Source organism: Lissotriton helveticus, chromosome 7 (assembly GCF_964261635.1).
Source record: "Lissotriton helveticus chromosome 7, aLisHel1.1, whole genome shotgun sequence".
NCBI classification, from domain to species: Eukaryota; Metazoa; Chordata; class Amphibia; order Caudata; family Salamandridae; genus Lissotriton; species Lissotriton helveticus.
The window spans coordinates 860184105-860198683 of record NC_136068.1 but is presented as its reverse complement, the minus strand read 5'-3'; the positions used below and the strand labels follow the sequence as shown (position 1 = coordinate 860198683).

At 42.7% G+C, this 14579-nt stretch overlaps 1 protein-coding gene across 2 annotated transcripts in view; it reads left to right on the top strand.

The window, feature by feature from the left end:
• Positions 1-14579, top strand: part of SPDL1 (spindle apparatus coiled-coil protein 1) — a 424110-nt gene that overhangs the window by 365687 nt on the left and 43844 nt on the right. For both annotated transcript variants that reach the window (XM_078653377.1, XM_078653378.1), the window contains exon 11: positions 2803-3163. In XM_078653377.1, the coding sequence (XP_078509503.1) occupies positions 2803-3163 (361 nt within the window). The remainder of the gene's footprint in view (positions 1-2802; positions 3164-14579) is intronic.

Below are 14579 nucleotides of genomic sequence, written 5' to 3'. Positions count from 1 at the left end.
CCGCCCTCTATCTCTCCCCCCGCCCTCTATCTCTCTCCCCCCGCCCTCTATCTCTCTCCCCCCGCCCTCTATCTCTCTCCCCCCGCCCTCTATCTCTCTCCCCCCGCCCTCTATCTCTCTCCCCCCGCCCTCTATCTCTCTCCCCCCGCCCTCTATCTCTCTCCCCCCGCCCTCTATCTCTCTCCCCCCGCCCTCTATCTCTCTCCCCCCGCCCTCTATCTCTCTCCCCGCCCTCTCTCTCTCCCCCCCTCTCTCTCTCCCCCCCTCTCTCTCTCCCCCTCTCTCTCTCTCCCCCTCTCTCTCTCCCCCCTCTCTATCTCTCCCCCTCTCTCTCTCTCCCCCTCTCTCTCTCTCTCTCTCTCCCCCTCTCTCTCTCTCCGCCCTCTATCTCTCTCCCCCTCTCTCCCTCTCCCCGCCCTCTATCTCCCTCTCCCCGCCCTCTATCTCCCTCTCTCTCTCTCCCTCTCCAGTGGGTTAAGGTGAGCTAACGCCCAACAATACGCGGATCATCATTGTCATGATTGCAAGTCAAATGCTACCAAAGGTAAAAAAAAATAATACGAAAACACCAAACATTATGATTCATTAGCAAAATCCTTTCTTACCTTTGTTCTCAGATCTGTTGAGCAACGTAAAACTTTCACACACACATCTTAGCCTGTGCGACTATTGTGAGACAGTCAAGGGACTTGGATCGTACAGTTAGTTTTCCTCCTCTAATTGTTATGTAGCATTATGCCTGATTAGTATTGCTGCCTATCATCAACGACATGGTAACCGTTTGCTGGGTGAGCGCACTCTAACCTGTTAATGACGTAGTCTCCTCGAGATCTTTTGCAAAGCAGAGGGGCAAGGCAACCATTTTCACTGGAGGGTTTGTTCAGAAACACAGCATAGTAGCGGTTAATGACTCCTGACAGCAAGGCCCCTTATCTTCTAGTTATGCACAATTTGTATAAGAATGTCTCTACAAGAATAGCATGGATTAATCATACGGCATCAGCATGATGTCATGCATACACGTTTGGGACCTATTGATCGGTAATAAGATAAGTACTTGATGCACTATACCCTACCTTTTAGATCATAATGTATTATTTAATGTTATGAATGATGTACTCCTTAACATCCCTCCCCAGTGTTGTAAACCACACCACAGATTGCCAAAACGTGTTTATTAGGTATATATTGGAAAGGAGCCATTAAAAACAAGTTCTTTGATAGTGTCGTTTTCTCTAGACCTCGTTCAAATGTCTCCTTCCTGAAGAAACGTAGGCTTTCTTATTTGTGTTCTTGAACTGAGACGGAAACGGTGCACTTGTGCTGTGTGGCTAGCCACATCCCTTTAATATTGCTAGGGCGCCCAGTGAGTATCGCAGAAGCACTCAGTTGAATTGTACAACTTTCTATTGGTGTATTATTTCATTAAAATAATTGCAGTAAGAGATTGTCATTGAATAAGTAAAAATAAATGGCACACAAGTCTACAAATGAATTAAAGTTACTCTACTCAAGGAAGATGACAGAACATCATTTTTTTGTAGTTGAGTGCATGAATGCTATTAATGGTTGTGGGAGGTGATGTGGTCTAGAGATTTTTCTTGCTGACTTTAGGGTCAGAGTTGCAACCCCAGCTTTGCACTTATGAATCTGAGCAACAGCAGTGAAGACATTGTCTCTGAAGGTCTGTGATGCTGTGGTATACCTGGGAAGGGGTGACGTAGCTTATCTTTTCCAGCTCCTATGGATGTTGCTGACACAGCAGGACTCCAGTTTAATCTCACTCCTGATCTTGGCAGCTATCTGTTATTTCTGCTTAAGCAGGATGAAGATTCCTGTAGGAGGCTGGCTTAGTATATGGTGCTCACTTGGGCTGCACTAATCCAGACAACCTTTTTGGTGATTTTAATGGTCTTAGACTGCCTTAAATTCTCTAACTGGTAGCTGTGGAGAGCCGCCTTCAGGCTTAGTCCAGGAGGAGTGTTAAGCAGCTCATTTTACCAGTACTTAATCGTATGGTATAGGTTAAGTGAAAAAGAACCATACAGTGTAGTTATAAAAAATATGTATTTATTAACTAATTGCATTATCTCCTACCCGAAAACATAACCCCAATACACGCAATACTTTGGAAATAGAACATCTAAGTAGCACAAATACACAGTGGTCTCCAGGGGAGAGCTGACCATGTACTGAAATAGTGGAATGCGAACCACGACTTATGTCAGGGCTGGACCCAGAAGATGTAGAAGAGTCTGGGACATCCATGCAGCTCAAGAAACTGGGTTCCCATTTCTGGGCTTACCTGTGCCATATCTGGAGGCTTCCTCTTCCCTTGGCTGTACATGTTTACTGCCTTCTTATGATCTCAGTCCTTAAGCCTGTATATCTGATCGCTTCTCCCCTCTGGGGCTTCCAGCTCTAGGTGTTCCAGGCGAGGAGGCCTTTACTAGTGCCCCCAGACGCTGGGCCGTACACGATTTGCAGAGTAAACAGTGTGTTCTTCAATAACAATACCTCAGTAAAGTGGTGCCGCACAGTCATACACATTTCAAGTATTTTCTCTTTACACAGAATTCATGGTATCTGGTTCTTCAAACTGTATGATATACATTCCTACGTTCTCTATGGAAAAGGTTCAATATAGTGGGGGTTTTCAAAAATAAAAGAAAAAGTGCACACGTTTGCTTGACACGTTTTTATTTCTCGTTCCTTGTTTCCTACGCAGATAATAGTGGAGGGGGTTGTTTTCATAACGAGTCGTTCATGTTTATGTGAATGAAAAATGGTTTTCTTTTCCAGAAATGGCAAAACTGCGCACTCTGAAAAGGAAACAAGAGATTCTTCCAGTTGACACGGTTTCTGCCTCTGGTGCAATTGATGGTGTATTAGTTGACGAAAATTCTACGAAGCTTTCTGTAAATATGGGCGTGAAAAATGTGCTTATGAAAGATTTTGGTGAAAACCTTATTGGAACATGTTCAGAACAATGCGTTTCTGTGGGAGGATCAGGAAACTTGCTGACTACTAAAGAAGACGACTTAGTCACTGAGAATCCAGCAAAGGAACGGAAGCGAGTGAGAATTGTGGACGACAGAAGTGATCTACAAGCTTTAAATGAAAGTAACAGGTGTGAAAACTCCAAAATACCTGCTTCTCCAAGGTCAGTGTCTGCTCCCGTCTGTGCTCAAGGAATTGAGGAAAGATCATCTATCTTCTTTCGTTGCATGAGCTGTGCTATTCGTTTCTTTATCTTTTTTCTGAGTTTTACATGCAATGCAGTTTCTCAAATCCGCATGCCAACGCTTAAATTCCCCAGACCCTTCAAAAGACTCAAGTAACTGCATGCAACAAGAGAACACTGAACTTCCCATTTTAATGAAACTACAGGGTTTCCAAATCAACTAGTTTTCTTCTTTACTATTGAAGCCGCAATGTTGCTTTATGCTGCATGACTGACTGTCTCTTTGGTCTACTGCTGGATGGGATATGGTTTTTCGATTTTTCACTTGCTTTATGGTTTATTTTCATTTCTTATAAAGAAAAATGTAATTTCACCCATGTTATTATGTGTACACTGAAACCCGCCAAGGCCATGCCACAATTAGCAGGGACCGGTATAAATGTCATATCATTCATAACATGCCGTTTGCTGAACTCAAGCTGTGGTGCAGGATTGAACCTTTTGAGCCATTACGATCCCATGGTTGGTAAGCGCCTTTGCATTGCTCTCGGTCAGTTGTAAGAACAAAATGGCATGGCGTGAGGATGCAGTTGGAAAAAAAGTAGCTTAAAAGTGGATGTCAGCGTACTAAGGCAAGCCATTCACTTTGCCTATGTTGACAACAGTGGCAACTTGTGATCCCTGAAAGTGGTGGTGGTAATACTTGCCAGGGGTTCAAATGATTGTTTTCAAACTTTGCCTCTGGTTCCCTCGCACACAAATCTGTGCATATACTCACACTCACTTTCTCATCCTCAAATGCACTTACACACACTCATACATTCACTGACACTCGCTCACAACTACTGGTTTACAGGGGCTCTGATTTTAAATTCTGGGGTACAGGTGTTCTGCTTTAATAGTGCAGAAGTTGCACCAGGGCCTTTGTGTCGTGGTTAAACTGCACCTGTCTGCCCTATTGATAGACAATGCTTACTCACTGCCACTTCCTCTCACAGTCAGTCTTATTTGTATTTACCTTTCTTCTTGTTGTGACAACTCAGAGGCTCCATGGAAGTAGCACGGCAAGGATTCCGGTGCTGGGCATAGGCACCAGCAGCCCATGATTCCTAACAAAGAGCCAGACAGCGCAGCTGGGCCGGCTTTCAGAGGAAGTCCCACCTCAAGCCTTCTCCCAGCTTTTTGTTAAGACTGGAAACTGGGGGTCCAGCCACTGCTGTTCTGTGCAGCTCCTCAATGGCCTCAGGGATGCACTGATGTGCACCCTGACAGCCCCATTATAGCACATAACCTTTGCTGCCTGAGGCATGCCCAGTATGTGTGCTTAATAAAATTGAGTGTGCCTGTGTTAGGGGATTGTAGTTGATCTAAGCCCCTCCCCTCACATGCACAGTCCAGACATCCTACACAATGCTGTGTTTCTAAACACTTTGAAGCTGGATCATCACTCAGCCCACTCCTTCCCCTCCAGCCATAGGAGAGGCTGAGAGGGCTGACCTTCACACTGCTTAGTTCATGCAAACAAAACATTGTGTTTTCATATACACTGTTGAATTAAATTATTACAAGTGTAATAATCTGATTTAGCAGTGGCTCCTAGGGCTCATAGGTGGCAGAGCCCCTGGTTTACAATATTAGTTCTTTGAAGCAGCCTTTCTTTTTAACTGGGTGTTTTTTTTAAACAGACTGCCAAAAACAGCATTAGATTTAACCTGTATTCAAGCTTGCTTTAATGCAGCTTGCCAGTGAGGTATGTCAACCCATCACCTTTTCTTTGAAGGTACAATGTTATGTCTTTTGCCACCACAACGGTATTATTATATGCCTGAGACCCCTTAGAAGAGTCCTTTCCTCTCCTACCTAAAGCATCATCTTATGAACGCTGATGATACAACTTTGCAAAGACCAAGTATAGCTTATGGGGAGTGGCTGGGGCAGGTCACGATCAGTCTCTAAACTTGACTGTCATTCAAGGGAAGACATATCGGATATTGCCTGAGAGTCAGGAAAACAGTAATACCCCAAGAGATGTGGTGTTCTGCTCTATGGAAAATATTGGCACATTTTAAAAACCCATGGCAGTCTAAGAATTAGAGGGGTGCCTTTATGGCAGGGTTGGCAAAGGCTCCCTCAACCCTATCTATCCCTGAAACTTTCTCTGAGAGTGCCACAAAATGTTCATACACATATATTATTTGCTGCAGAAATTCGGATCCCTGATGCTACGCCCAGACCATTGAGTATTGGAAAGTTTCAGAAGATTCTATCAGTGGCAGGCATGTCACCCGCATTCTACTCCGCTTTGTGTACCCTGTTTGGTTAGGGTCATATGAGCAGGTTTCACAGACTTGCTCCATTCAGTATGGTACTAGTTTTAAAACGTTATCCAGGGATGCATTTGGCTCCCAGTTCGACCCTGAAACCCCCATTATACCCGTCTCTTGGCGAGATCAGACTAAAAACAATAATATCACTTACATGACTGAGGCTATGTTCTCACTATTACTCTAACTGAACCTGCCAGGGGCACCGTTTCTTAGTAGAAAGTGTACAAAGCAAATTCTGCTCTAGAGTTCTGTAGTTGCCTTTGGTTGTAAGCTTTAAACTTCCGTTTGACACATGTAGAGCCTTCTTTTTACTGTTAGAGGATTTTATTGTAACAACTCAGTCACACTCTAAACCTTATTTTATACTGTTTATTTATTAGTTTTCTATGTCACACATTTCTACTGATGTTTTATCTGTGTACCGCTTTTATGGCCTATGGCCGAAATAAAGTTAATTGATTGACTGACTGACTGACTGTGGAAATTGTGGAAGTATAAATGTTGTCTTGGACAGCACTTTGGCTGTAGACATACTGTGATTCCTGACCATGTTGAAGTTGATATTTCGTGGTGTATGGAAAATTAAACAGCTGCTTAACAGTTAATTTAATTTAAATGATCACAATCCCACGGAGATTTTGGCAGATTTCGATACCAATGGGTATGTTCTTTTTGCCACTGGTGATGTTTTTTCGCTCCCCTAGTAAGTCAGTAATTTTGCATAAATTGAGCTAACGTTGTTGCTCTCATGATTTGGTGAGCGTAAAATTGAGCAATATCTGGCCTTTTCTGTGCTGTGTGAGAACGCCACCAGATATTGGTTTCATGCATTGACATCTTTACTCCATTTTTTCACTCTTTAGGTCTGACGTTAGCCAAGACATTCTGATTTCTAGAAAGAAAATAGATATATGGATATATATATATATATATATAACGAACCTCCTTCGCCTGGAAGAAAGTAGAAGCCACAGCAGGGGACAGTGTGGAAGCCTTTATTCACACCAACAAGGCGAATGCATTTCGGCTATATCTTGCCTTCCTCAGCGCCACAAGTGTCCCGGGAAAACTGCCATACACGCCCCAGTAATGTCCTGCTGCCTATAATAGCCATGTGACTTAGGCCCCGCCTCCGATGTTGTAGGCCAACCTGTTACAGTTCCGGGCATCATCAGGAACTGTAACTCCCAGAATGCATCTGTTTGCTTCCAGGTAGGTAGTGCGTTGAAATAACACCCAAATGGTGAGGCGCAAAGCAGGGTGGCATGAGTGGAATCCCAGGTCTTGTTCGTGGTGAAAACCAAATGCTTCCTTATGTCCCCTTACCGCTCCAGCCCCGAAGTTGCAGGTCAAATGTTCACGGGGGCGGCGGTGACAGTGCACGCTGCCCAGTGGCGGGGAGAATATCCTCGCAACCGTGTCAATCCTTTCTGTACCTCTTGGCGGGTCCGGACCGAACCAATCCCTTGGTGATAAAGAAATGCCGAAGCAAAGCAAGGCCAGAGAAGTCCGGGCCAACTTGATGGAGCGGGGGCTTCACAGCTGCGCCTCTGGCAACGACGCAGAAAATATCTAACGAACCTCCTTCGCCTGGAAGAAAGTAGAAGCCACAGCAGGGGACAGTGTGGTTTCATGCATTGACATCTTTACTCCATTTTTTCACTCTTTAGGTCTGACGTTAGCCAAGACATTCTGATTTCTAGAAAGAAAATAGATATATGGATATATATATATATATATATATATATATATATATATATATATATATATATATATATATATATATATAGTGGCTTTGTCAACCCTTCATCCAGTGGTCTGTTGCAGTGTCAATTGCTTGTTGTTCCTCCCACCACAACATACAGCATTGGGTAGTTGATTAGTCCACTTCTCCCATTGGTTCCTTTGTATTAGTGACACATTCTGCCCATGCGGTGTTGTCAATTGCACAGAAAATAGTCCCCTTAACTGCCAGGAACTGGTGAAAAAATGTGTCCATAAAAAAAAAGCCTTTTCCTTTTAAAATTATTTAGTATTTTACGGGGGCTTGGATGCTTCCCAGACACTGATACCAGTCTCTCGCTGCTGATTGCAGTGTACCAACTTTACTAGCTTTTAAAATCATCCATAACAATCACTGCAACAATTACAGACCAAATGAGCAATATAGGGGGACATGCAGGAGTACTTTAGGTTGAAGACACCAGGAGTGTCAATGGTAGTGGTAAAGACGGAGTGCGAAGGAGACTTGCTGGATAATGTAAAGAGCAGAAAATAAGTTCAAAGGTAAGGGCCGTTTGTCAAAATATTAGCTACAAAAGATACTGACCTGCAACAGTATAGAATCCAATATTTCGAACTTACTTAGTGGAATATAGATATTCCATATCTACTTACCTAAACGATATTGAGCAGGTTGACATCTTGTTGCCGGATTTGTTGCACGTCCATATTTCAAAGTCTATATTTTGGCACGTCTCCAAAATTGATACGAATTGACAGATGGAGAAAGTGACATAACACTGTGAAATGGATAGAAAGCACAAAGATGAAGAGAGGAAGATAGTACAATTGTTTCTTGGGAGTGGTTGACGGAGGAGGAGGGAGAGGTAAAAAGTGAGAGCAAAGCAAGTGATAATTAGAAAGTGGAAGAAAGTTTGACAATTGAAGGCACGAGGAAGACCCTGATGAAAAGTAAGAGGAAGTAGAGAGCAAGGGTTGAGAAAAGGGCGAAAGTGAAAGCCATGAGATGTCATCTTTCAGAAAGCTCCACATGCTCCTGATGACTAGACTGTGCCATCATACATGTGAACAGTGAAAACCCACTGGAGGGTACCCGTAGACCCAGTTGAAACTTGTGTGAATAGTATTATAGCATACAACAATATCTCAACAGGTAATATTCATAGACAATTATATGAAACATGCACAAAAATTGCAGAAAGGAGGAAGCAAGGAGACCTCAATAGTTCTCTGAAAAATACAAAGGCAGAAATAACAACAAAAACGGTGCAAAGAAAATATACAATCATGTCAATGTTTACAGAATTGCAAAGATTCGGATAAGTATGTTATACATTTATTTATTTATATTATTTCAATCCATGACGTAAAAATAAAATTTGCAATTCATTAGAAGAATATATGTAAAAGCTGATCAAGGGTAAGAAAAAGACAGATAATACATCCAAAGGATAAAAACAGACAAATAGTACATGATTTTAGATAGATATATCACAGATGGTTTTAAAAATGAATATTCAATCTTTCATATGTTCAACCATAGGGCCCCATATCTGCATACCCAGCTTCCGTCTACGTGACCCTTTAAGAGAATATAAACTATATTCAAGATTAAAGGTAGCATAAAATCGAACTCTCCACAGCTCAAGAGAAGGAGCTTCCTTCTGCTAAAAAGATCAAATAACGAAACTTATGTGCCTGGTGCCCCACCATTGCGCCATCCCCCATCCCTAGCAGCATTGTTGGGGCCGTAATATTTATAACTGCCCCGGTTATCTCAAGAAGGAAATTCTCAATATGCCCCAGAAGGTTAATCAAGTGCCCACATGAATTAAAGATATGTACAATATCTGCCACCACTGCTCCGCAGCGAAAACATTTCCCATCGTTAATCCTGCCCAATTCAAGCATTTCAGCGGGAGGTCCCTGCAAAATCAATAGATTGTTCTACTCTGAGACCCTCACACCACAACCTATTATCCCACTTAGGATTTTTGGCAACTAGATCATCTCTCGGTGTGTCAAGCAGGAGATTGTATAAAACACCAATACAGGTTTTGCTTCTAATAGCCTCAATAGGCGGATTCAGCTCTATCACCCGCTGTCTTTTACAGAGATAATCTCGGACTTGTAAAAACGTGAAAAATTCTGTCTTAGGCAAATGGTATTTATCTGCTAGAATAGCATAAGATGCCAAGCTCCCAATGATATAAAAATTGCCTATTTGTAAAAGCTCTTTACTACTCCATCTATCAACAGTCCTAGCCCAAAAAACAGCCAGCAGTAAGACCAAAGCAGATGTGGGAGTATAATACGAGACCCCCTCAATTTGAAAGCATCTCTGTATAGCCTTCCACACCTTAAAAACAGTAATTAAAACCTTGATCCGGTTTTTTTTTTATGGGAACTAAATGGAGGCATCTTAAAAAAAACAGTTATTGGCATCAGCAACCAATAACATCTGATCGATTTAGATGAACGTTTAGATGAACGTTTACTGAGGTCTCCTTGCTAACTACTTTCTGATTGTGCATGTTTCATGTATTTGTCTATGAATATTACCTGTTGAGACATTGTTGTATGCTAAATCATATATGTAAAGTCATGAGCAGAATGTTTGGGTGGAAGGGGTTTAGATTTCCATTTAAACCATCACAGCTGAATGCCACTATTGTTTGTATTTTTGCTCTTAACAATACTGCTCCAGCTGAGGGTTTTTTGTCATTCAATTAGGAATATTTATTTTATAACATACCTTAGTATTTGATTTCTGTATATTTGCTTAGCATTTCTTAACCAAATGTTTATTCTGAGAATGTCTTGGATTTTACAGTGGTATAATTTCTCCACTGCTCACAGCATCCACATGCATTGCCTGTGACCTTGCTTATAGGGTATTGCCTGGGTTCAACGGCATGCCCTATACTGCAGCCCTCATTAACAGACTAATAATAGAATGCAGTGAGTGGACAAGCTTTCTGTGGATTGCCTTCGGTGCATGTCCGTTAATGATACTTTGTGCTAAGTATGTCTACCCAGAGTACCCGCAGAGTAAACCTTGTGAAAATGTCCTGCAAACACGATGCACATGGCATGGCTTGTGGCTGCGCCCTCTGACGTTCCTTGCTTTCAGTCCCCACAATACGTGGCTGGTTCTGGATATTCGCCACACAAATGTATGTAAAAGAATACAAAAGCTAATATTAACACCAATGTTTCAAGATGTAAGATTCTTTATGTTCTTTTAACCCCTCCCATGCTGGTGACGGAACCGCTCCGTCACCAGCCACGGACGCGCTGTGCTGATGACGGAGCGGTTCTGTCAGGGCCTGCTTGGCGTGCCTGCGCGGCACGGATTCCGTGCCTGTGCTGGACGTTCCATTGAGCGGGCGGGGCCGTGACGGAACTGCTCCGTCATAAGCACAGCGCACCCGAGGCTCGTGACGGAGCGGTTCCGTCACGAGCATGGGAGCGCCGCGCGGCCGCCTCACCCCCCTAGCGCTGCTGCGGAATTGCCGCCGCAGCGAAGGGGTTGATGTTGCTGTATTGTACAGAGCCCTGGTGCTTTGTCTACAGCTGGTTTCCATTGCATAGAATCACATTATAACCAGGCATACCAGGCATACGCAAAGCAGCTGTAGTAAAGCTTTTTCTTCTATCCTACTTTTTATTGTGCATAATTTTTCTGGTGATGTGAAAAAGACCTTACCTATGCACGGTAATCTGCCTAACTGGCTTCTCAGAAAGATTAATTTTATTGCCAAAATTTAATTTTCTGTCATGACACAAATAATGTAACTGAAAATTCTGATTATTAGCCTTATTTGAATTGGCTTGTATTAACTGTGCGGTCAGTACACATTTGTACTTTCACCAGTGATTACTGTGCGCAGGACATGCCATTTTACTAGTGCTGCAAGCAGTCAAAGGGGAAGTACTGTATAGAACACTCGTAATTGTGGCTTCTTTGAGCAATTATGCACAAAATTAACAAACAAAATTTGTCGACTACACTTTGCAGTATCTGCTAGACGTGGGGGGTGGAGTTATACAGGGCAACTTTAATGTGAATGATTCCAAAAGTTGCTTTTCACATAGTGTGTTTTTCGAACCTAGAACCTAAAAACTATAGTTCTAAAGCCATGGACTTATCTAACTACAGCTACAGGCTCGCTTTGCACACTACCCTCGGGATGAAGGCATACTCCTTACCCAGTGAGCTCTAGCAGTGATGGTGATGGGTAAGAACCCCCTCTTATGGGGCCTCTAGTACTGGCCTGAGACCATGAGCACCCTCCCTGTACTGGTCTCTTGAGTAAAGAACCTAAGTTTTTAGCTAGATGTCAAACTTTCGATGCAGACCTGCCTGACGAGAATAGTATGTTTGGCAATCAGGTATTTGATTGCATTTTTAAAACAGTAACAACTCTTAACTGCAATGTTTAAATAAGTCTAGACCTATTTAAATGCAGCCAATTTAATAGAATTGTGAAACCTTTTGAGGGGGGGGGGGACATTCAAAAGTTTGAAGACCTTTGTTCTAAATCAACCTCTTCCTGATGTAGTCCCCACAAGTCAGGTCCCCACTCCGGTAACCCTTCCAGATTCTGCTTACAGTCCATTTGACCACGTCCCACAGCCACTTCTGGGTGTTTGGTGAACTTCCTACCTTCCTTTCGATTGCTGTATTCCTTTTGACAGTTACCAAAATCAGGTCCACAAATGTAAATTTCCGAGTTTTGGTCCTTTGCATTTAACCCAATAAACAATGCGTTGGTTCCACTGTAATAGACCACCGTGATAATTGTGACAACCTCTACCCAGTACTCATCAATATGGCTACATGCGCATAACATATGACCTGCGAGCATCGCAGACATCCGCTGTTCCCGGATACATTTTGTTGTCCTGTTGATGGATAGGTATGTTGATGAATATAATTAATTTCTATACCATTTTCAATAACTTTGACCCAAGTTTGATCTGTAACTTCTTCCGCTGTCACTCTCTCCCAGGTGCCTGGACTTTCAAAGTATTGTTGTAAAATGTAGGAATCGGAGAGGTGCCTAATATGGAAACAGCATGCTCACACTTACTAAGTTAAAAAATACAACATAATGTGTTAGATTTCGTGAGGTCAGCAGTTTCCTCTGGCCAAGTAGACCGGACTACTTTAAGCAGAGCTACATGCCCAAGCCAAAACTCTTTGAGTTCAAGCTTCTGTATTACCCCCCAAAAAGCATACTAACCCCGGTATCCATATTCATGGTGTCTAGTTAATGATCAAAATTTAGGCAGAATCCACAATGGGATCGAAGAGGAATAAGTGGTTCCCCTCCCTCCCCCCCCCTTTCTGGGCTACATGTTTTGCTGCCAACAGTGCCTAGAAACCAAAAATGCATTTTGGGGACGTCTTGTTGAGTTTTCGGCTGCCCAGTAATGTATTAATCGAATGTTTCCTCGCCATACATGGTCTCGTTTCTTGTGCCTCCCAGTTTCTTGATGAGTTATCCAGCACATTGGTCACACCCAGTTGTGCTGCTAAAGAAAATAATTCTAGGTTTGGTATTCCCATTCCTTCCTTGTCTAAAGGTAACATTCTTTTGACTATAGCTCTCCTCTTTCTTGCTCCTGTCTATATCAGATCTGCCAAACGACCGTTGATGTCTTTAAATATCGTCCTCTTTAGAATCACTGGACGTACCTGAAAGAAATACAGCAGCCTCAGCATATTCAACGTCTTAGTTATCGCTACCCTACCCATAGGAGATAAGAGAAATCTACTGAACCGAAAAACAGATCCCGGAGACTGCTTGTCCACTAATACCACTTACCAGCTGGTCATCATTGTGATATATCCAGACTCATAGAAATGTAAGTGACAGTGTTCCACATAGATCCAGCTGAATTTCTGGATCTATGGGGAACACTGCATCCCCTGGGGTATGTATTGAGAACAAACCACACTTATTCCAGTTCACCCACAATCCTGATGCTTCACCATATCCAGACAATAACACCATGATCCTCAACAAGCTGATTTTATGGTCCCATAAATATAACAGTGTAATTTGCATATAAGGAGATATGTGATTCATGTGCCAATGTAATAATGTGTCACGGAACATACAAGCCCAGTGCTTCCAAAGCTAGGGCAAATAACAATGGTGAGAGTGATCATCCCTGTCTTGTGTCCTCTTTAAATGCTCCAATCTCTGGAGAAAATACTTCCTGTTCTCACTCACTTTTGGGTTGATGTTCAGTATTGTCACCCAGCCCGAAATACCCTTGTCTGAAACCCCATGTCCCTGATACCCTAAAGATGAACTGCCACATTAGACTATTGAATACTTTTTCAATATCCAGTGAGGCGATCATAGGAGAGGTTGACATATTCAGAGTTCTATCTAAGATATAAAAGAGGCGTCTTGTATTCATATATATGTTTCTCAGTGGTATTAAGCTGCTCTGGTCTGTGCGAACATGATCTAGATCAGGGTAATCAATCTGTTGGCCAGGACCTTACCTAATTCGAATTCAGTAAAGAAAAGTGTCTGTAAGATTTCACATCAAGGGGGTCCCTTTCATGTTGGGGCAGCACCACAATCATTTTTACTCTAGTGGTTGCCAGGAGCACCCTCTTCTCCCACACATTATACATTGCTAACAATTTTGGGGCTAATTTATGTTTGTATGTTACATAAAACTTAGTTGCCAGACTATTGGTCCCTGGTCTCCTCCCCTTTACCAAACCATCTATGGCCCCATTAATCTTCTGTATAGAGATGAGCGCCTAATGGCACCCCTGTGGTCCACTGTCCGTTCAGGTAATTTGACCAGCCATATGACATGGCCCCTTGCTTACTGTCACTAACCGGAGCCGCATATATTGTTTTATAATATGACGTAAATATATCATTTATTTGTGTGTGTGCAAGAATACCTGAATTGGAGCGGATCGCACATATTGATTTCCTATCTATTTCGGTGTGTAGCAGCCAGGCCAACAATTGCCCTGCTCTGTCTGTATTAGTGTTGCCTGGCCAAAAATTCTCTTAAGTGTACCCACTTAATCTGTCAACTAATTCTGCATGCTTCTTCATAGCAAGGCCCTACGAGTGTGGCATTCATTAATCAAAACTGTTATTTTTCAATACTCTTGCAAGAAAGGGGGTCTCTAATTGTCAGTAATTTGCACCCTATCCAAGTAGGGACCCTCACTCTCGTCAGGGTAAGGGAGTCACACAGCTAAGATATCGCCTGCTCACCCCTTGGTAGCTTGGTACAAGCAGTCAGGCTTATCTCCGAGGCAATGTGTTAAGCAT